This window comes from Pleurodeles waltl, chromosome 2_2, assembly GCF_031143425.1.
Source record: "Pleurodeles waltl isolate 20211129_DDA chromosome 2_2, aPleWal1.hap1.20221129, whole genome shotgun sequence".
Taxonomy (NCBI): Eukaryota; Metazoa; Chordata; class Amphibia; order Caudata; family Salamandridae; genus Pleurodeles; species Pleurodeles waltl.
The window spans coordinates 976,229,390-976,251,008 of record NC_090439.1 but is presented as its reverse complement, the minus strand read 5'-3'; the positions used below and the strand labels follow the sequence as shown (position 1 = coordinate 976,251,008).

Here is a 21,619-nt window from a genome sequence, read left to right as displayed (position 1 = left end):
TGCTTCTAGAAAGTGAACCAAGGGCCTGCATGTGGTGAGTTGTTTTCCTTCCTTGGGCAGGATGACCTGGGGGCTGTGCCTAGCCCATTCCTGAACTTCAGATGGTGCCTACCCTGTCAATAACAGAGGTACTTGCAACTGGGCCTGCCTCCTTTTTGTCTTGCTAGTCAGCTGGTCTCCAACCCAGTGAGGGTGGATATGCCCCAGAATTGGTTTGGAGTGACTACAAGGGAGGGTTTGGCTACTACCATAGCCACACCTCTGGGTGGCCACAGGGTGCTTTGATCAGGGGAAGAGTGTGGCATAGTTTATAGTAAAACACACAGAAAGGGGTGCAAAAGTGGGCAGGGTCAATGCTGGGAACTTTTACCCCAATTGTTGAGGAGTGGCCAGGAGTTTCCTTCACCCACAACCTGGCACAACCATAACTGTGGCATCCCAGTGCCCTCTTCAGAACACTACTGGACCTGTGGAGAGACAGAAAAACTGCACCTACTTTTGAGACCCGTGAGGAAAAATCTAAGGGCTAGACCTGCTTACACTTGTACCCAGGATAAAAAAAGTGGACTCCAGAGTTCAGCTGTTTGATCTCCTGTTAAGCTACAGGGAAACAAAAGCTGCAAGAAGATCACTTTCGTGAAAGAGCCCAGCTGATCAGCTACAACTGGTCCGGCCCTGGAACCCATATGTGGATTCTGTTTGAGTGAGTTTTGACCACACAGTACTGTTCCTGAGGTCCTGGAACTTCTAGCATATGTCAGAGTGTATCCTCCTGCCTATCACTAAAAGTTGGGACTAAGTACGTTTTTGGTACAATTCTGCCTGTAGAGCCATCGTGGGACAGAGACCAATATTTCAGCCGATGCATCACTAGTGGGCCTCACTTCGCTGTAGATCCTGCTACATTCTCGGCTCCATGTCGAGATCTGTCTACGACGAGGCCACTTGGCCTCCGTCCTGTAACTTCCTCAAAGCCACACCAACGAAGACTCGATTGACATTGAGGACAGCCAACACACTTGTCCCACCTTGATCAACGTCCACATCAGGACCCCATCATCCTGCCAAGTCAGGCAACGACTTCGATCTGCCACCGTTGATGGTCCATCAATGTTCTCAACTGTTTCTTAGAAAAGGTAACTCCTTTACTGGAATGAATCTAGTCCTTTTGTCTAATCGGCGATGGACCACTGTCAGCGTAAATTTTAACTCTGTCCCAGTCCATCATGACCAGTTGCCCACGCTTGAAGTTTATGAGTTGCTTGCTGTACGTGTCTAACGCTATACCTCTGTGAATCGCAACATATGCTTATTATACGTAAATCTTATTTTTAAGTAGGCACAAGTTATAGGCACATAGCTCCGTTTAAAGTGTGATGAATGTTCTCGGCCAAACTTGAAGTCTGCTGTTCATTATTTAATGAAAAGAAGGCCCTTGTAGACTATGTGAAGCAAGTGCCGTTTAGAATTAGAGAAATAACACACAACAGAAATCTTGTACTGAAATGAACAACGTGACATTTGCGGACAGCTGTCATGTCTTGAAAGTGAAATTGTGAACTGCAACATAATAAAAAATAATTGTATTTTTACAAGTTCAGTAAGCTTTCATGGTTAGAATGGAAGCTTTTGAAGAAAACATGTGGCACCATTGTCGTGAAGTAACACGGCACAGTGGCACATGTCTGGCCGTAAATTTAGCACTCAGAGGTTACAACCTTTGAGTCTGCAGCAAAGTGCAGAATGCCCAGTGGGTTAGAGGCAAACTCTTTGTGCTTCCAGAATGTACCCCCACGGGCACCATAAATTGGGTTGTAAGTATCAGACCGTGTATGGATTCTTTCACATTACGCAAAGAATCGAAGTCATTTTTGAAACGTATTCCACTTTATTTCAAGTTATCGTTTCGTACAGCATCACTGCCAGCTCGGGGAAGCTTCCGAGAACTTTAATACACAAGACAGTGTAAATTCAGCATCATTTATTAGCAACTATTAGGCAGATCAAGGACAGCCGGGGTCCGATTTTTGCAGACAATCATAACTCATGGTGCAAGTTAGGACTGAGGAATTGTCACATAAATCACGACTAGTTATTGCCTTGAGTTATACCTGTTTGTGTTTTTTACAAACTTCCTACCCAAAAATGTTCAAGTTTTACTCGTTGGAAGGAAGCCATGTGAGTCTATGGTCAACATAAAATAAACAAATGCCTGCTGCCCCAGCCTTCAGTGTGTGTATTGTGTACACGCATAAAATGCACCTCTTTAGGGCCAGAAAACCGAACACGTGTTTAGTTTAACTTCAAAAATCATTTTTCACGACTTAAAAATATGCTTCTCTAACTCGTTCCTGTACCCCAGTGAAACCTGGAGTCATTGGTGGTGTTTCTCCTGTCTTCACAGTTTACACAAGGGTGTCTGAGGTGTAATTGAAAAGTGTGGCAAATGCATTTTCAAATCTCTGTGAAGACTTCTGCATTACTCCTGGGTAGTGCTCACCACACCTGTAAAGACTTCCCTCGGAGTCCTCGGACATAAAACCTTAATGTGCGCAAGTAACACGCACAAGTAAGTTACACAGTCACGTTTGAATGACTTGCACCATTTCTAGCACCTTTGGGGATACCCGAGGCTAGCAGCAGAAAGCTTAAATCCTCCCTTTTTGGATTATTCTGAATGAACGCCCCGTGGATGGGACCTGCCTGAACCACTCAGCAGAAAAAGGTAATCTTGGCTGGGAAACCAGGTGACCATATATCCTGGCAGCAGAAGATGGAAAGATAACTACTAAGGGTCTGATTTACAAAGGTAGACTTACACTTAGTGAAACCTGAGACTGCTCATTCCAGGCAAGAGTTAACTGCACACAGTGGAATGCATGCCAGTGAACAGCACGCTGAGCCTGGATGCCTGCTGATTATTGTAATGTTCACACATGGCAAGGCTCCTGGCCACCATGGCATCACATCCGGGCTACACTGACCTACTGGCAGATCCTTGAACACCTACTCGCCGTGTGTGAAGAGAGCCCGAGGGAGGGCACTGCTGCCCACCTCAAGAGGACACTGGCGAGGCTGTTGCTAATACTGGAAAAACCTGAAAACTCGTGTTTACTTTACTGACCAATCAATGATCGAGTTAGTTGACGCCATTTTAGTGAGCGGTGCAGCACGCCGTGAGGTCACTCTGACCTCAGAGGTCTTCTGAGATGCACACACCCATTAGATGCGGCAGACGTGGGTGCTCTCGCCCTCCTTAGCTCCCTATGTTTGCCACAGACCTTAATGTTAAAATGCAGCTGCACTTCACAATGTGCTGGCCAAAGTGTGGTTTGTTTTTCAGTGTTGCCTTCCTGGTGCTGTGCAACAGGCGTGGTGGTGGGGCTCAAGGGGGGGAACACAAACAAAGGCAGGGCACAGGCGACTTCTGCCCCACTGTAGAGATGCCAGTGTATGAGGGGATGGATACATCTATAGGTGTGGATGGAAAGAAACAATCATGCATGTATACAGGTGAATGGAGGAACACATAACTGGGGGAATGGGTGGTGAGGGCTTGCATAGGTGCAAGTGGGTGGATTGAAGCAAACACAGGTGTTGGCTGATGAATGAATGAGCACGTGGCTGTTTGTGGATGAACACATACATAAATATGGCGGGATATCTTTGTGATTGCATGGATAAACGGCACATATAATATATGTGTGCGTTTGTAGATGCATGGGATGATTGGTGACGGTACATAGATGATTTCCGAACGCCTAGGTCTCAATGCAACGACTGACGGGTGACGGTACATAGATGATTTCTGAACGCATGGGTCTCAGTGGTAGAGCGATGGATATAGTTAGTAAGTGAACACTCAGATTGATGGCTGCATGGCTGTAGGTGGATGAATGGTATATGTGCATGGATGTTAGTGCCACTGGTGAGTGGATGAGCAGCCTAATGCATGGGTGTGTATAGCAAATGGGTGGGTAAATAAATGAGTGTGGACGGATGTATGGAATAATGTGTGATGAGTGGCTGATAACCGTTTGGATGTTAGTGGATGAAAGAGAAGATGTGAGTGAATGAATGCATTAGTACATGGGGATGAATGTCTAAGTGGATGGATGGATGCGTTCTTGGGTCTAGATAAATGGTTCATGGTGCAACTATGAATGTGAGCTGACGAATAACTAAAGGCGTTAGTACGGTTTTATATACGATGGCATGGGTGTGAGTGAAGGGACTGATAAGCGCATGTAGAGGCTGGATGAATAGTTTAATGGCTGCATGCCTGTGGATGGATGAATGGGCGCACACATGGATGCATACGGATGAATTCTAGAGTACATGAGATGTGCCTCACTTGCCTTTTAGGTCTGCCCTCTCTATGTTTTCCTTTCTTCTCACAGGATCATCCTGGGTTCACGCCCCTCAACTCCCTGTCTCGCCCTCCCTCTCTCTCACGGAGCAGCACGGAGCCGGGATGAAAAGTGATAAAGGAACCGAGATTGTAGAAGATAGAACTGGATGTGAAAATCAAATCCAAAGGCACAATTGCAGTGAATCTCAGACACATATGTTCATAACCCTGAGATCACCGAAATTAAAACTTCTTTTAAGTCTGGATCTGCTGCAGATGTGGAAAGTGGCACCACTTGAAGATGATACATCTGCTGTTCTACAGCCAGTGGAAACTTTAGCAAAAATTATGTTTTTTTTCGAATCTAGCAGTGCTGTGGTCCCAGCATAATCATTCGGAATGAACCAAATATTGAAAGTCACACGCCAATACCTTGAGATAATGCCATATGTTCATTGAGCAAAAACGAATCTACTTATATGGTACATGGCGCTTCCTTTCTTTTCCAGGAACCAGTCACAAACTTGTCAATTCTGCATTCAATACCAGACTATCCACGTTTAAATCCTCTAAAATTGACCCAAGAGCCATGAAAGCCAGACGTAAAATAAAATAAAATACACCAGGCGATGTCCAAGGGCAACAGGAAAAAAACAAAGGGACACCTTGCACAAATGTCCTTTCAGTTAATTTGCCCTACTAGGGTGATATCATTGTGTGTCAAAATGTGCTGCATATAATTTTCTGAATATGGAATACCATATTAGTCTTGATGTGCATCCAAAGAAGGACATTCCCTTATCTGCATGGTATGTAGGCCCCACACTAGTTGCCCTAAAGCCTGTGTTCATGCTAGGGCAGTGGGAGCACGGGGAAGAAGGGCCTAGGGGGAGAGGCTGAACCAGCACCACCCAGAAGGTGACACACATTTAGCTCCTGTCCTTTGCGTCAGAGCAGCCATGGTCACCCAGAATGCCCTGTATTCCTCATAGCGGTAGGGGGTGCAGTTAGAGTCAATGGCCACTTGAAATGGAAGAGTGTGAAAACCTATGTAGAGACACTTAAAGTGTGTCAGGGGCCATGATGTTAGTATATGCTAAAGGGTATCCTGCACCCCGGCCATGGAGAGAGACCCTGAAGTTACCCCTTTCGCTTAACAACATGCAAGAAGTTTGAGGCGTACTACCAATTAAGGGGTCTTTATGGCACCACACAAGCATCATAGGAGACCGCATGCACAGAGACAGGACGCTTTAGATTCAGTCACTGCTCTGTCCTGGTGCAGTGGACTCCCAATTGTGCCTCAGTTAACTCTGACCTAGGCACAACTGTGGACAGAATGTGTGGCACCTACTTAGGTTGTGCCCATTCACAAAATGTGTCCATGCACCCAGTTTTGTTTCCAAAAAATTGCTCAGGTCTTCAAAACACCTGTTCGCCTGCAGAGCAGACAAAGTTGGACCAACCTGAGTGTCAAAAAAAGGATCATGGGAGAATACACGCACAGATGAAACACATTGCTCTATAGAAGTGACAGTGCCTCACATCAGACGTCCTTGTGAGCACAGTAAGAAGGCAACACAAGTTCTCATTATTCTGAAAATAGTGACAGTAGTCATAGAAGTAATCAACCAGGCAGAGATCTTTGCTTCAGTAGACAGTGCGCCCGTGACGGTGCAATGTGCGCTTATTTGTAGCTCTGAAACTCTTTGAGAACTTCTGAATGGTTCAACCCTTTTTATCCTAGCCATTAATTCTCATTTTCAACTTTGGTATTGAAATCCTATACCCAGAGAAAAACATTTTTCATAACCCAACAATACTCATTGGTACATTCATTTCAGGAATAAAAAGTGTTTTTGTGTTTTCCGGTATAAGCTTGTTAAGCATTGCTAGCTAACTTCTAACAAGGCTCTATCCAATGTACGAAATGATGTCTGTATTTAAAACACAACTTACAGCCCAGTCACATAATGAATATCCTATCGGATACCTGTACTCATGATGTGTATGCTTGCTGAGCTAATGACGAGGCTAAACCTGGAGAAATGATTGAAGCATTTGTAAGCACAAAGTTTGTAGTTGAAAACAAGGTATTTTCACAGTATTTATGAAAACAAAAGTGACATTTGTTAAAATGAAGGTTACCTCTTTTTCATCAGTTGTCAAACCTTCGGTCAAAGGAGCATAAAGCATCATGTACCCAGTGGCACCTGCCACCCCATTCCATTTAACCCGCATGCTGTTGTGGGTCACATCATACAACTCAAGGTCAGATGCCATTGGCAAAGCCACTGAAAACAGAAAATCAGACAATGCGGTCACTGCCTTTATGGCATTGGTTAGTCATGTCATGACTCATTGCCACAGAATGGCTTGTGGTACTTTTTTATGAGCTAAATCTTTACTTGTGTTAGATTGATGATATTTAGAAATGAAAAGTAACACTTGTGCTGGACAAATTAGCTCATAAAAACTGCCTGCTAGGATATTTTCTGCAAAAAAACATATTTAAGCAGAAACAAAGTGCATTTCACTGAATAAGAATGAAGCAATCAGCCCCCCAAATAAGTGATGAATCAGATGTTATTGTGGCTTAATTGTTTTATGCGTATTATTTACACAACTGTATAGTTATGCACAACCTTAAACATATACAAACGTGCCAGTTTTAGTTTTAAACCGTTTTAACAGTCCTAAACTATTTAGAAACTTTTAAATGCATAACGTGTAGAATGTATTGTATTGTAGCTTAATTTATAGAGGGCTTTATGTCAACTTCAAAGAGGAACAGACAATTCTGAACATGTAGTTTACAATATTGGCAATATTTAATCTTTTGAAGGGCTCTGTATGCTGTAGTGTGAAAAACCGGGACTTAATGCTTCAAGTCATAGCTGGATCGCTAGAGAAAGTTTAACATTTTCGATAAGTAACAGTCAGTGATGCAGGTTAAAGACTGACTTCATCATTTTACAAAGTATGACACAATGTGACTAAGGGCCTCATTACAGGTGTGGCGGTCCGAGGACCGCCACACTCAGGGTGATGGTGGGACCACCGCACTCCAGGCGGTCTGACTGCCACATTACAACACTGGAAGGAGGACCTGCCACAGAAACGCCGTCACCGCCAGGAACATCGTACTGGATGGGCTGACGGCGGAAAGCTGAGTTGTACTCAGCGCCACTTGGCTGATTACAACTCAGCTTTCCCGCCAGCCTTTCCATGGCGGTCACCTCGCAATGGAAAGTATGGAGGAAAGCAAGTGCCCAGGGTACAGGGGGGCCCTGCACTGCCTATAGCATGTCCAGCAGCATCGGAATGCGCACTGTCTGCTTTGCAGACAGTGCGCATTCCGATGTGCTGATGCGCTACAGTATTAGATTTGGCTCCCTTAAGGGAGCTGAGACCAATATTGTGGCTCTGTTCCCGCTGGTCAGCCCGGCAGGAACACGTAATACAATGTTTCCACCGGTCAGCCCGGTAGGAACATAGTAATACTCTTGGGGGGGACACGGTGGCGTCCTCCCCATGAGTTTGACAGTCGGCTCGTCTGACTGCCAAACTCCTAATGAGGCCCTACGTTTTCTAAGATGTTACAAAAACACAATGTAGGTTACTTTAGAAGTTTAAAAAGTGTTAGTGGTTCGTGAATAGTTTTGCAACCTTCTATTTTTGAGGGTGGATTTAGATCGTTGTAGCTCTCACTTGTATACAACTCCAGATATCTGTTGGCAAAGATCTATCGTCTGTAATACAATTGGGATTTAGCCCAGCCCCTTGCTTATCAATGGATGGCTTTCTTGTCTTTGCTCCTCGTGGAATGGCTTTCCTCCCTACTTTAAGGCATTCTTCTGCAGCATTGTTCCTTTACAATGTTTGTGTCTGACTTGGATCCTTCTACTGCTAAAAGAAGATAACTATTTTTTAAATGTATTTATGTTTCAACACTCCTTCGATTTCCATGATCTCTTTCTCTGCTTATTCTGTCACCATCCTGATCTCAAGCTCCATTTTTCTGCTTCTACCTCCACTCATCCGTTGTTCCCCTACCACTACTTTTCCTACTTTATTTTTTTATTTGTGTGTTTTTTAAATTATAATGGTGTTGTACAGGCCGGGTAGCTGCACAATGGTACTGTGCTCCTGCTCATACTTTTTAAATAAAATGTCCTATTCTAAATTAGCTGTTGGTCATGCTGGACTGGTAAAATAAACTTTCAGAAAAATGGCCACTGATGAATTAGCACACATGGGCAAGCACACACATGCATGGGATGTATTTTTCCTTATGAGATAAACCATTCAAAGTATGCCAAAGTGTGTGCATGCATCTGATGCACCGGCGACCATCTTGGAGTGCTTCTCCTCATCAAACAGATTGGAAAAAAAAAAATCAAAGATGGCCACCCATGCGTGCTCAAGTCTAATGCCCCACAAATGGCTATTTTGACAAATAGGTCAGCGTTCACAATTTAAAGGCAAAACCTATTTGCATTGTTAATGCTTGTTTGCTGATTCTTTTTTGGGTTCAGACCATTCAAATTGGGAAGCCAACTTTGGTGGGGGATTAGGGATCGAGGAAAGGTTCCCCTGATAAAAAGGAATGATGAACATCAACTATGGACCCAAGCACTAGCAAACCAATAGATATGACTTACATTTTCGGACCAGCCATACATCTTGCTGTTGCTAATGCTAAGGCCTATAAGATTTGTGCGTACATAAATGAGAAAGCAGAGATACAGATAAACGGAGTTGAAGCAAGAAAGATATACAAGCAAGGAAACACGTTAATGGGGGCAGTTTTTTCGCTGCCACATTATTTTGAGACTTTTATGTTTTTTCAGCATCATCATACATATTACACATAAAGTATGGCAGTGCAACTTTTTTATACATATTTTTCTCTGCACAATTAATTACACAATAATTATTGAGAGAGAAATTATGAAGTGGAATTATTGGAAGATGATACTCACATGTTGTTTCTGTACCACGAAGGCCTTCACTGGCCGCACTAATATATATTGCAAACACTGCCAGCTGATACTCAGTGAGTGACATGAGGTTCCTTAGGACTGCAGTAGACACTGTTCCATCCACCACTACCTATTTAAGGTAAAATATACAGACACTCAGTTTTAGGCCCATAAACATCCAATGTTTTGCTGGATGAGTTTGGATTACCTACACTTCGAAATAGATGCATATTGTTCCCTTCACTTGTGGCTACCTTGGTATACCCGACTATTTGCTTTACATTCAAGAAATGCAGATTTAATGGAAAAAACAAGAGGCGTTAGTATCATAATCCAGATGCTGATTTCTTTTTGGGGGGCTTTCATGTCACTCAAATAAGCTTTTGATTGATTTACTATGTAGTGTACACAAGTTGGAAAAGTGGGAGCTTATTCACACACTGCATTTTGTAGTACATAGAAGAGAACTACCCATGTACTACAAAATGCAAATCACAAATCTATAGGTGGCGACCTCTGCTTCTGTCTGTCTTATCTTTTCTGTTTGGATGCCTCCACCACAGTGGGGATCTCCTCACACTTATACCATTCCATAGTAAATGTGGGGGGGATAAGGGGGAGCGGCTGAACAATGGGAAACATTTATAACTAAATCAGAGGGTTTTAGGCAACAGGTAAGAGTGGTTTAAGAAGGGATATGCTAATACAAAAACACCCACAAAAGAGTAAGATTGTTGCTATTCATAAACTATAATTCTAAGGTTACTACAGCCGTAAAGGTCCTCAAATACGTTAAAATGTACTCCAGTCCAGACTTGGGTAGCACCACACATCACCACTCACACCTACAACACACTCCGAAATAAAGTTACATCCCATACGAACTAAAGTTAAATGTTTATATTAAATATATATGTATAGTGTTGAACAGTTATATATAAACATTACTTTTATTAACAAAATAAAAATAATTAAAATCATTTAACACATAACATTTAGCAAAATATACAATATACTAAATAAGAATGTTAGTGAGGTTGGGATTTTTGAATTCGTGTTTATAAATGATTATTTATAAATTAAAATATTTGAATTAATTAATCATTTACTGTACAATTAATGTAGGAGTTAATACCCGCTAACATTTAGCTTTTGGTCAAAAATAAGTACTTTAAGTTGTAATTTTATTTTTTACATTTAAATATTTTAAGTACATATTTAAAGAATAATACACTTTTATAATTCCCCCTCTACTTTCCCATAGGGAGGCCTACACACACACACAAACACACAAACATATCAGTTCTTACAACCCATAATGCGTTGTAAAATCCCACATTACAAAACAACGCCTTTGTAAATTGCAACATGTTATAAAAAATCATTGGAAAAGGCACGCGTTGTAAACGATGTGTTGTACCAAGTGACACTCTCTAATAATGATCTGACCTCTGCCTTTGCTCCTCAAAGCTGTGTGGGTGGAGGGGGGGTTGCCGGCTGCTTGTTGGAGCGTTTCTTTTAAGCAAGTGAGAGCAGATGATATTTCAGTCACAAACTAATTACCTCCTCTGGTTGCCCTCCTCGAGTGGGATAAAATACAACTCTGTATTTCTCTACTTTTCCTGGTGCGTGTGTCCAGCTTATTCGAAATCCTCTTGCAGTCACTTCCGATGTGACCAGGTTTGTAGGTGCCCCCATGGTGGCAGTCGATGTTCCTAAGTAAACAGATAGTATCATAAAAAAAGACAATATGTAAATTCGGGGTTTGTTCTGGAAAATAATTAAACTCCATTACTTTAGGTTGGTGTGAGTGGAGGTATTCTTCCTGCAAAACATAAAATACTATGGGTTTCATGCCCAAACAAAAGGGCAGTTCTCTCTGTGTGAAAACGTTGGCACTGAAAACATCTCTTAAAGTACACTTACCTTTCCTTAGATGTGGATGGAACAAAAATCTAGGGATACCATGAAATCAACCCATCATGCCAGCCACGTGAATTGGGTATTATCGAGAGACCATGACAATTTACATTTGTAGGATTGCTTGGCGTGGCTGTCAGTTATGCTCTGTGGAGCATATTTGTGGGATTGCCTGATGCAAGTATCTCTGTAGGGAGGTGCAGGGTTCATCCAACCATTCCTTGCTTTTCCACATGCTGGTATTCACTAGAGGGGTAGATACCAGTACCCTTTACTTAAAGCCAGGCGAGACCTAGATCATTAGTTTACAATGAATGGTGTTTCATTGGAGAGTTTGGGACATCTAGCCAGTCTCAGTTGCATAGTGCTTTTTCATTGCAGGTGTCTCTGTCAGTATCTAAAGAGATAACTGGTGTTGTGTCCACTTCATGCAAATTACATTGGTGTGTCTGTCAGTTTCATTTTATGGTGTTTGGGACTTGGGAATTTTCTTTCTGGGAGTGTGTGGGTTGCTGACATAGAATCTGTTAGTCTTGATATCACCATATCTTCATGACCTTCTACCATCCATGTCCTCTAGCCTACAATGTCCCATCTCTACTTACTTTCTAGAGATCTCACGTGCCCCAGTCCATCATCCTTCTATTTGGTGAATCGTTTTTCTACCTTTACAGATCATGACATTTTGATGTAAACTGGAGAAAATGTCTCCATGCAAAATTATGTAAGGTCTTCCTATGTGAAAGCAAAACCATAGAGTATTACCATGCTAATTTCCTTTACGACACTAACATAAATGTTGGGCCACTTAGTCACTCCGTTGTGGTTTCTGGTACATCTTGAAAGTTTCAGATGAATACCTACAGGAACAAGTATCCTGTAAGGCAGTCGTAAGAGAATCCTTGCCTCGAATATCACCATTGAACAGATCTACAGCATGCATAGGATACTTCCTTTTCACAGTCAGATTTGCTAAACAATCCTGCAGATGTTAATTCCAAAAACATATATTCCTACAAAGATCATAGTTATGTCTAATCTTACTGGAAAACATTGAGCTGGCACTAATGCCACTGGCATACCAACGAACACCCCAGAATACTATAAATAAATAAGCACAATGAACCAACACAATTGTTTGAATGAGATGAGGTGACTGAAGACTGTGAAGACTGTCAATTAATAAAAAATAAGTTCTCTTCCTGCTCCATAAAAAGTAGTTTTAATCAAATGGAATGGTGTGTTCTCTGGGATGAGTTCCAGGCCCAAAGTTTTCCTGCTGCCAGAGAAGTCTCAGTGGTTTGTTCTGGGCACACCCTACAGACATTCCTTGTTTTGACAAATGGGCTTTTCGAGTGTCTGTTGCAATGACTCGTATCCTCCAGGCCTGGGCCGCCCCTTAAAGACGCATCACCCGCTAACGTTGACAGCTCCTCTGTCTACACCGCAAGGGATGAGGCGCAGGTCTCCATCTTATGTTTGTCTTGCGCCCACATCCAGGAGTCTTTTTCCGGTGCTTCCTTTGGATTGACAGATTGCATTATTTTGACTAAGGAGAAGATGTGGCCGCCCTGAACACTGAATTGTGCAGGGACTGTGCAAAACAATTCTTTTTTTAAAGTAATGCATTTTCAAAGTATTTAGAAATGGTTTTTTTAATAACGGGATTGTAATATGCTATACACAGATCGCTTTCATTTGCTGTGATTCACAGTGTGCATTAGTTAATTTATGTTAGCAATTATTGAGTTTAAATAGTTTCCTTTAAAGCCCACATACACTTTTTGTTAAAATAAAAATAAAGTGGAAAAAATCCGAAAGCAAAAAACTGATTAACTGAAGAGCAACTGTGATGTCTAGCAAGCCAAGGTGACGTTTAATGCACATTTTGGGATCACAGTCTTGGATCTTTTAGAACTGAAATCCCTCCATCTATGTAAGTTCAATATGGAGTGCGCTGCCGAAGGTCTTTTTAAGGATATATTTGCAAGCCAGATAATTTTACCCGTTTGCCAGAAACTTTTAAAAATGTGCACGACAGCTAATCGAAGAAATGTGATTAAATAGTTTGTGTTTTATAATAAAACAATTGGATACAATCCAATCATATGTCTGGTGTGGGCACTGCAGTTTGAAAAGAATTAAAACATGCGACTGCAATTAGCTATTTTTTTTTATACATGAATGTTGCTAATCAGGATGTTAATATAAAGTAACCCTCACTGTGTTGTGCTTCCATTGTTCACATTTGGCATTTTGAAGGATAAACGCTGTAGGTCTTAAAAGGCCATTTTCAACACCGCTGTCAGTTGCCCATGATATATTTATTTCAATCACATTTCTAAACATTTATGTGTCATATTACATATTGCTTGCATTGGTGCATAAAATGGAGAAAACTGTTTCTGCACAGTTTCTACTGGTTGACTAGTGGTACCAGAAACAAACAGGTTTTGCACCAACAGCACTAGATAGACAGTGCCCATATGACAGAAGCCAACCTGATTGGTCACCGGGCCCCTAGATATGCTGAAACACACTGGGGTCACCACAGACCAGCTTTGTGGTCTGGCCTCAGGACACCCCTTTTTTGGCTATTTGGGCTCTTTGTCCATCTTACTCTGGGCTTCGTACCGGTAAATCTGGAGGGCGATCTTCAAAAGGGAACAATGGCCCATTCCACCGCTCACTGGAATGTGGCAGTAGCAGGCAATGTCACCCACCAATTGTCATGTAAATTAACTATAAAACCCCAGTGAATCACTTCCAACAAAACTCAAAGTTTTAAACGAAAGTGTACATATGCGACATCTGATGAGTTGTTAAAGTAATTTACTATCCAGAGCTAAAAGAAAAATCAATTCTTCAATAAAATAACTTCATTGCTTACAAAGGTGGAGGAGCAGAACTTTGATGTATCAAAAGTGGCTCCTTCTTTGAATTGAGGGGGTCAGTAAGAGGCCTCCTGAAGGCTCTAGTCACATCTTAAGTTCAGGGTCTAGCCTCTCACTTGTAATGTAAATTCATACCTGTAAAGCACACTCCAACCCTAAGGTATCAAGGCGCTGAACACATACCGCTGTGGAACCCCTCCTGGCTTTTCTCTGTGAGGTGCCCACTCCTGGGCAACCCCCAAGGTGAAGCCAGGCATCCCAGCGCTGTTGGGGCCATTGTGGAGATTAAGCAAGCTATTGCCCAGAGTTGCAGAGTGAGACCCCTGAATTAGATTAGGCACAGAGGCGAGAAATATCCTGTCCAGGGAAATTGAGCCCAAGACCCGCCAAGGCGGGAATTTAACCTTGGGCCCACGCCAGATCTCTGCTTCAGGGTCTGCATCTCTAACCATTGTGCCACACTTCTCCATTATGCCACACTCCATTGTGCCACACTTCTGCCATAAGTGACAACTCAACCCATGCTCCAAATGTGTGAGTGTCACTCACAGTGAGTGAGCGTTTATGTCTCTGTCAGACTCCAGAGGGTCACTTAGATTCGATCAATTTATTTCAGATCTTAAAACTCAATTTGACTGGAATCTTTTGTGGGACTTTAATTTATTACATAGTCTTCAACAACAGTGATAGTTAAAAAACCTTTAACAATCGGTCAAGATTTTCGGTACTCAACATTACGCATTAATTTTAACATCTTACCTCGTATTTCCCTCTCCTGTTCTTCCACCCTCGTGCACACGGTTTTTGTCAGGCTCTCCACGATGGTGTGCATGATGTTGAAATCAGCCACATTATAGACATGGGTGTTGTGAGGCTCTGACCCGATCTCCTTCAGTTCATTTATGTCAGCATTTTTCACACCTTACATTAAGCAAAGGATACAGAAGAGTAAAACACTTGTTTATGGCAAATAACAGCATTGTTATTTGTTTTTTTTTCATTCTTATTTCAAGGTGATCTATCTTTGCTCTTAATTCTGTAGGTTTTTCTCTCGTGGATTCTTGGAAACAGTATTAAGTTATAAAACAGATATCAATAAATAATTTCTTTTTTTCTAATGTTTTACCACCAAACTATAAACATTCTTTATAGCAAGTGTTTCATAAAAGAACATTAAGCTATATAACAATGTTTTTTATAAAACATGTCAATGACGTCATGACTTAATGTATCCTTTACTCCCTTTCTCAGCATCCTAAAGGCGTAAGTGTAGGATCCAAGATACTTAAGAAATAGTTAACCATATAGTGCTTTATAACTACTTAGTCACTCATTACGAACAGCTTCTTAAATCCGATGCGGCCAATTATAGTAGTTAACGACCTGGTTAAAATTATGAGATCTGTAGGAACACTACAGGTCTCCTAATGTTCACACAGGTATTTTGCCTTTTGTGAAACAGCCACATTTTCTAAGTAAAAGTAATGGGAAAATTAGGAATTACCAGGTGAAATGGACACGGGAATACTGATTGCCCTGGTAATTCCTACTAGGACTTGAAATGCGGTTCCAACTTTTCCCTTGCCTCTTCTATACAACCACTCCTACTGAGGGGTCCCATACAACGTCCCATGCCTAGAGGATATGCTCTACGACTTCCCAGCTCACTTTCTTCACTCCATGAGCAACATTCCACACACCGAAAACTACAACAGATTCCAGCACTCCTCCTGTGCAGTGTGAGACCCCTCTCTCAAGTCAATTTTCTGCTTCATTGTCAGAGGTAGATCGGGGTCTCTTTTTTCCAATCCCAATCTGTAATGGTCTACGTGTACGCCATCGTAGGATGGGAAAGTGTACTGCAAGTCCCTTTTCTTTGTTCATGCTAAAGCTGAAAGGGGACTCTGTGCTCTGACCTGCTCCTTAACAAAGAACATTGTTTTCCTTACTAAGGACTCATGTTTTCTTCACTTTAATCATTGTCTCTTTTTTCGACTGATTGTTCTCATCATTGAGACTTTCGTCATATAGTGTTCATTATGACAAGTAACATCTGCTATTAATTCTCTCAAAAGAAATAAAATAGCTCTGTAAAACAGATTAATGATTACATTTAGAATTCAAGTACCTACAGACAATTTAATTAATGATATGCTCATTACAAATATATTTATTGTTTCCAGCCACGAGCTATAAAAGTTCAGGACAACCTAACATTATTTTCTATTTCGATTTTCAAAGCCTTGTGCAAGTTAAACTTCATAAAGTACAAGCACTGCTTAAGGAATGCACACAGCCCCAGAGAAGAGTGGGTGCTCGAGAGTGTGGGCATTTACCAAGTGAAAAAAGGCAGGAAAATCCACCCTGACAGGCAGACACATATTGTACAAGCTTACTAGAAGAACATGCACATCATCAACTAGGTGTTCTGACAAAGGGCACATATTTTACATTCAAGCATTCCTTTTTGCTACACACTCTACACAGGTCTCTCACTTGTCAACAAGAGTTTGTAAAAGGACACCAAAGCCTGTCAGAAACTCACTCTGTTAATACCCGTGAATGCACATGAACTGTGTAACTGAGATGATAACAAGAAGAAGAAAGGAGAGAAACGAAAGTGCATCATCAATAAAGCCGCTAATATCCTGAGTATGAAGTTCAGATATAGTCAAAATAAATACTGGTGAACTCTATCAGTGCAAAGTCTACAAGCCTCATCCAATGCTCCAATAATATATAATGAAGACTATAAAACAGTCAAAGTGGGGAAACTGAAAGGGGCAAGGACCAGTCTACCTCCCCACTAGTATGTCACAGGGACATTTTTAGTTTTAAAGTACACACGAAAGTACGGGGTTCTCTAAAAGCGGACGTCGCGGATATTAGCGTAGTCCTAGGTTGTATGTATTCCTATTTGGAAGGGTAACGTCAGTGGAATGTCAGTTGGAAATTACCGAGTGGAACAGCGAGGGGAGGGAAGAAGGGAATTTCCTTTTACGGACTAGGTGGTCTCACACACTATATAGTGTCATGCTTCATCATTTGACCACCTAGACCCACCCAGGTAGGACAGTGCCACCTGGGCGGACTCAACCTCACTGTTAAAGGAACAGGAGGGAGTGCGTAAATAAACTTGTTTCTGGAAAGATCGGGATCCAGCTAATCTACTGAAAAACTAAAAACACCTAAGCAGACACCTGTGAAGAGCAACAAATTTAATGGTGGTGTCTGTCTGGTGTAGTTAAAAAGGGGGGTTGGGACACCTCTGTGAGGACAAGGACTCACAGGGTCACCTAACTAATTACTAGCCAACATGTTTCTGCCCTCAAAAGTGAGCCAATGAAGGTCTCGGGGCATTCGTCAGGGCCTAGGATCCCTACGTCTCACGTTGGAGGAAAATACTCTATGGGGAAATCAAAGAGTGAGAAAATGAAAAAAGAATGATCTACATTACCCAAGGAATTACCTTGAGGCGGCCCTTTTCTTAGAGGCAGCTAGCCTCTGGTATCCAGGAGGGGGAGTGTCCCCTTATAGTCACACATACATCAAAGGGGACGCTCGCCGTGCGCCTACTTCGTCCTCGCTGGGGGTCGCGTAACTAGTTAGCATGGAGGAGGACACGGAAAGGATTGACAGATTGATAGCTCTTTCTCGATTCTGTGGGTGGTGGTGCATGGCCGTTCTTAGTTGGTGGAGCGATTTGTCTGGTTAATTCCGATAACGAACGAGACTCCTCCATGCTAACTAGTTACGCGACCCCCAGCGAGGACGAAGTAGGCGCACGGCGAGCGTCCCCTTTGATGTATGTGTGACTATAAGGGGACACTCCCCCTCCTGGATACCAGAGGCTAGCTGCCTCTAAGAAAAGGGCCGCCTCAAGGTAATTCCTTGGGTAATGTAGATCATTCTTTTTTCATTTTCTCACTCTTTGATTTCCCCATAGAGTATTTTCCTCCAACGTGAGACGTAGGGATCCTAGGCCCTGACGAATGCCCCGAGACCTTCATTGGCTCACTTTTGAGGGCAGAAACATGTTGGCTAGTAATTAGTTAGGTGACCCTGTGAGTCCTTGTCCTCACAGAGGTGTCCCAACCCCCCTTTTTAACTACACCAGACAGACACCACCATTAAATTTGTTGCTCTTCACAGGTGTCTGCTTAGGTGTTTTTAGTTTTTCAGTAGATTAGCTGGATCCCGATCTTTCCAGAAACAAGTTTATTTACGCACTCCCTCCTGTTCCTTTAACAGTGAGGTTGAGTCCGCCCAGGTGGCACTGTCCTACCTGGGTGGGTCTAGGTGGTCAAATGATGAAGCATGACACTATATAGTGTGTGAGACCACCTAGTCCGTAAAAGGAAATTCCCTTCTTCCCTCCCCTCGCTGTTCCACTCGGTAATTTCCAACTGACATTCCACTGACGTTACCCTTCCAAATAGGAATACATACAACCTAGGACTACGCTAATATCCGCGACGTCCGCTTTTAGAGAACCCCGTACTTTCGTGTGTACTTTGAATTATAGGGAGCTAAGTACGGAGTGTTCCTCCATAGTTATCCCCCCTCCTCCCTCTTCCTCTCTCCATGTGTAATGACATTTTTAGTTTTGCCTCCAAAAAATACAGTAATATTGTTACGTACACACACTACATTTTTGAGTTTGGACTTCCTTTTACTGATTTTAAAACATAGTCATACACCGACAGTACAAGATTACAAGCGTGCAGGGGGCACACACGGATCCCTCATCAAATACGCAGTCAGTAGATGTCGTCTCCATAATCCCAGTGAACAGAATCATATAAAAGAGAAAGCAGCATGTCTGCTCTGCGAGCGCCATGCCCTTCAAACATGCGCATGCTTCTTGGCACAGCCTCTCCACTTATATATCTCCTTTTGGCATTACAAACACACACTACATTTAACAGGTGTACGTCTGGTTGTTGATGTAGTTTGCAAAGCATTCCTTCGGAGTCCAGGGTACCTAGCAATGTCTGAGTTGCACTCGAGGGAATATTGTGCAAACTAAATCAGCAACTGAAGGACATTTGTTATCTCACATATAAAGTAGCCTTTCAATACTACAAAGTTTTAACACATTTTAATGATACTATGTGCTTATAAAATCATAACCTGTAATTTCTTTGGGTGAAAACACTCCAGCTGCCCTGTATAACAATCTTAAAATCCTAAACTTAATGACCAATGTGAATGGCCTACAGGTAATACCCACAATCTCAAAACCCTAAAACGTATTGACCAATGTGAATGGCCTACAGGTAATACCCACAATCTCAAAATCCTAAAACGTATTGACCAATGCGAATGGCGTGCTGGTCTTACCAATGCACCACTTGCCCCTAACTTATTCTGCCCACCTACAAGCACTCGGCATCAAGGATCACCTGGAATTTTTTGTACAGTTTGCAAACCCATTCCTGTCATGCTGGCCATACCGCTTAAGAGTCATCATTCTCACATCAGAAATCCGTTACTGTCTCACCACGGCCAGGATACAGTCACCTGACTCTTGCTCAAGAGCTAGGAAATGAGTCACTGATTCATATTCCAAATCTAATACATTCATACACATTTTTCACATCATTTATTGGGCTCAACCAATATAAAGTCAAATGGATGAAATGTCTACTGCTTAATCACATTCTATTTATGGCAATGGCAGAATCTAGGATATAACATGCACTGCTTTAATTATTCTAAGTATTATTCTTCTATAATGCTCATGCCACCCGAGAACATTTGAAGCTCTTGGAAAGAGGTGGAGGCAAGATTGTGTGGTGAAGGACCTTTGTTGAAAGACAAGGCATTGTTTGCAAGGTAAACAGATATAGGGCAAGAGGGTCATAGAAACATGCAATGGAAATGCACATGGAAATATACATGCATCATTGTGTCTTATGTGAACAAAGATAAGAATCAAGCTTTGTCATGAGCGTTCTATAAATGTAAATAACTGGTAGCATCTCTCTTCAGCAAGGATTTTCACCTACTGCATAGGACAGAGAGTGACTTAATGGCACAATGTTGGGCCACAATGCTATCTGTAAACCACTTGGGTAGTCCCTGATAGGCCTGCTTGTGCTTATGTAGGACAATTGCTGACACCACCCTGTTCCAGTTATTGTAACAAAAAAATACTAAAGTTGACTTGTTTATGTTTAGTGAGCTAGTGGATAATCTTAAAGAAAATCAACACAGTGCGCTGAGGATTTTCACCATTCCACTGGGAGAAATAGGGATATTTCACCCTCAGTTCTCTTCTCTTTCTACGTGTCCCCTTCTCTTGCTAGACAGTGACTTCCGGCTCTGCTGAGTAATGGAAACAGTTCTGAGGCAGGACAGAAAGATAAAATGAACAGTACAGTCAATGAGATGTGAGGTAGGAGGGGCTAGACAGGGATGGAGATGACAGCTAGAGAGACAGACGAGGTAGAGACAGATGGAACGAAAAGAAGGAACAGTGAGGAATCTAGAAAGAGAGATGCAGAGGTAAAAAGGGTGAGAGGTAGAGTAGGAAAGGTGCAGAAATAAGTACAGTTTTGAAATGAGGTACAAAGAGTTAAGGCTAGAGGGAAGCGCATGTGTAGAGTAAACGCAGGGGGTGCACCAAGTATGAGGAATGCAGAGAGTTAAGGTAGAAAGACACTTGAGTTAGACAGAGGTAGGGGCAGAGGGAGGCAGAGGTGAACAGGTAAAGAGGTGAGGTCGTGGAAGAAGTGCCAACAAAGGCAAGGGAGAGATGCAGAGGTGCGGTAATGGCAAGTAAGAGGCGAGGTACAGGAAGACAGGTCAAGTAAAGGGAGCAGAGAGACCGAGAGAAAGCAGGGAAGAGTTGAAAAAGAAATGAGGTGCAGAGAGAAAAGGTTGGAACAGAGAACAGCTGTGCGGTAGAACAAGATGGCTATGGTTATTACAGCGCTACAAAAAGAGGGTGAGGCAGGGAGGCAGACAGAGGCAGGAAGGTGAGAAGGAGAGAGACATATAAGGAGGGAGATGATTGGAGAGAGGGAGGCGAGATACAGATGGTGAACTGAAATGGAGAAAGAGATAGAGGAAAGAGAAAGTGTGGGCATAAGAAAGGAGTAGGGTAGTGAAGCGCAGTAGAGGGAATGGTGTTAGAAAGTGTGAGGGGGAGGAGTGATAAGGTAGTGAGTTAATAATTAAATAGATGGGGAGGATAGGTAGTGAGTGAGAGAGAGAAGCTGCATGGTAAGAGATGAGGCGGTAGGAGAGATGAAGGTAGAGAGACAAATGAGACGGAGAAGTAAGGTACAGAGAGGTGAGGTAAGGACTTTGAGGGAGGTAGACTGATGAGAGAAAGGTGGAGAGACGTGAAGATTAGGGAGGTGGACAGAGAGAGCGAGAGACAGGGGTGAGATAAAGAGATATAGTGCTGAAGAGAGATGAAGAAGATGCGATGGGAACAGAGCAGTGAGTTAGATGGATGG

General features: G+C 42.4%; 1 protein-coding gene across 3 annotated transcripts in view; it reads right to left on the bottom strand.

Annotated features, from left to right (window-relative positions):
* The window catches only part of COL14A1 (collagen type XIV alpha 1 chain), a 443,381-nt gene that overhangs the window by 228,606 nt on the left and 193,156 nt on the right, over positions 1 to 21,619 (bottom strand). For all 3 annotated transcript variants that reach the window (XM_069220679.1, XM_069220680.1, XM_069220681.1), the window contains 4 exons: positions 14,910 to 15,071; positions 10,900 to 11,051; positions 9,337 to 9,466; positions 6,500 to 6,645 (listed from right to left, as the gene is read on the bottom strand). In XM_069220679.1, coding sequence (XP_069076780.1) covers positions 6,500 to 6,645; positions 9,337 to 9,466; positions 10,900 to 11,051; positions 14,910 to 15,071 — 590 coding nt within the window. The remainder of the gene's footprint in view (positions 1 to 6,499; positions 6,646 to 9,336; positions 9,467 to 10,899; positions 11,052 to 14,909; positions 15,072 to 21,619) is intronic.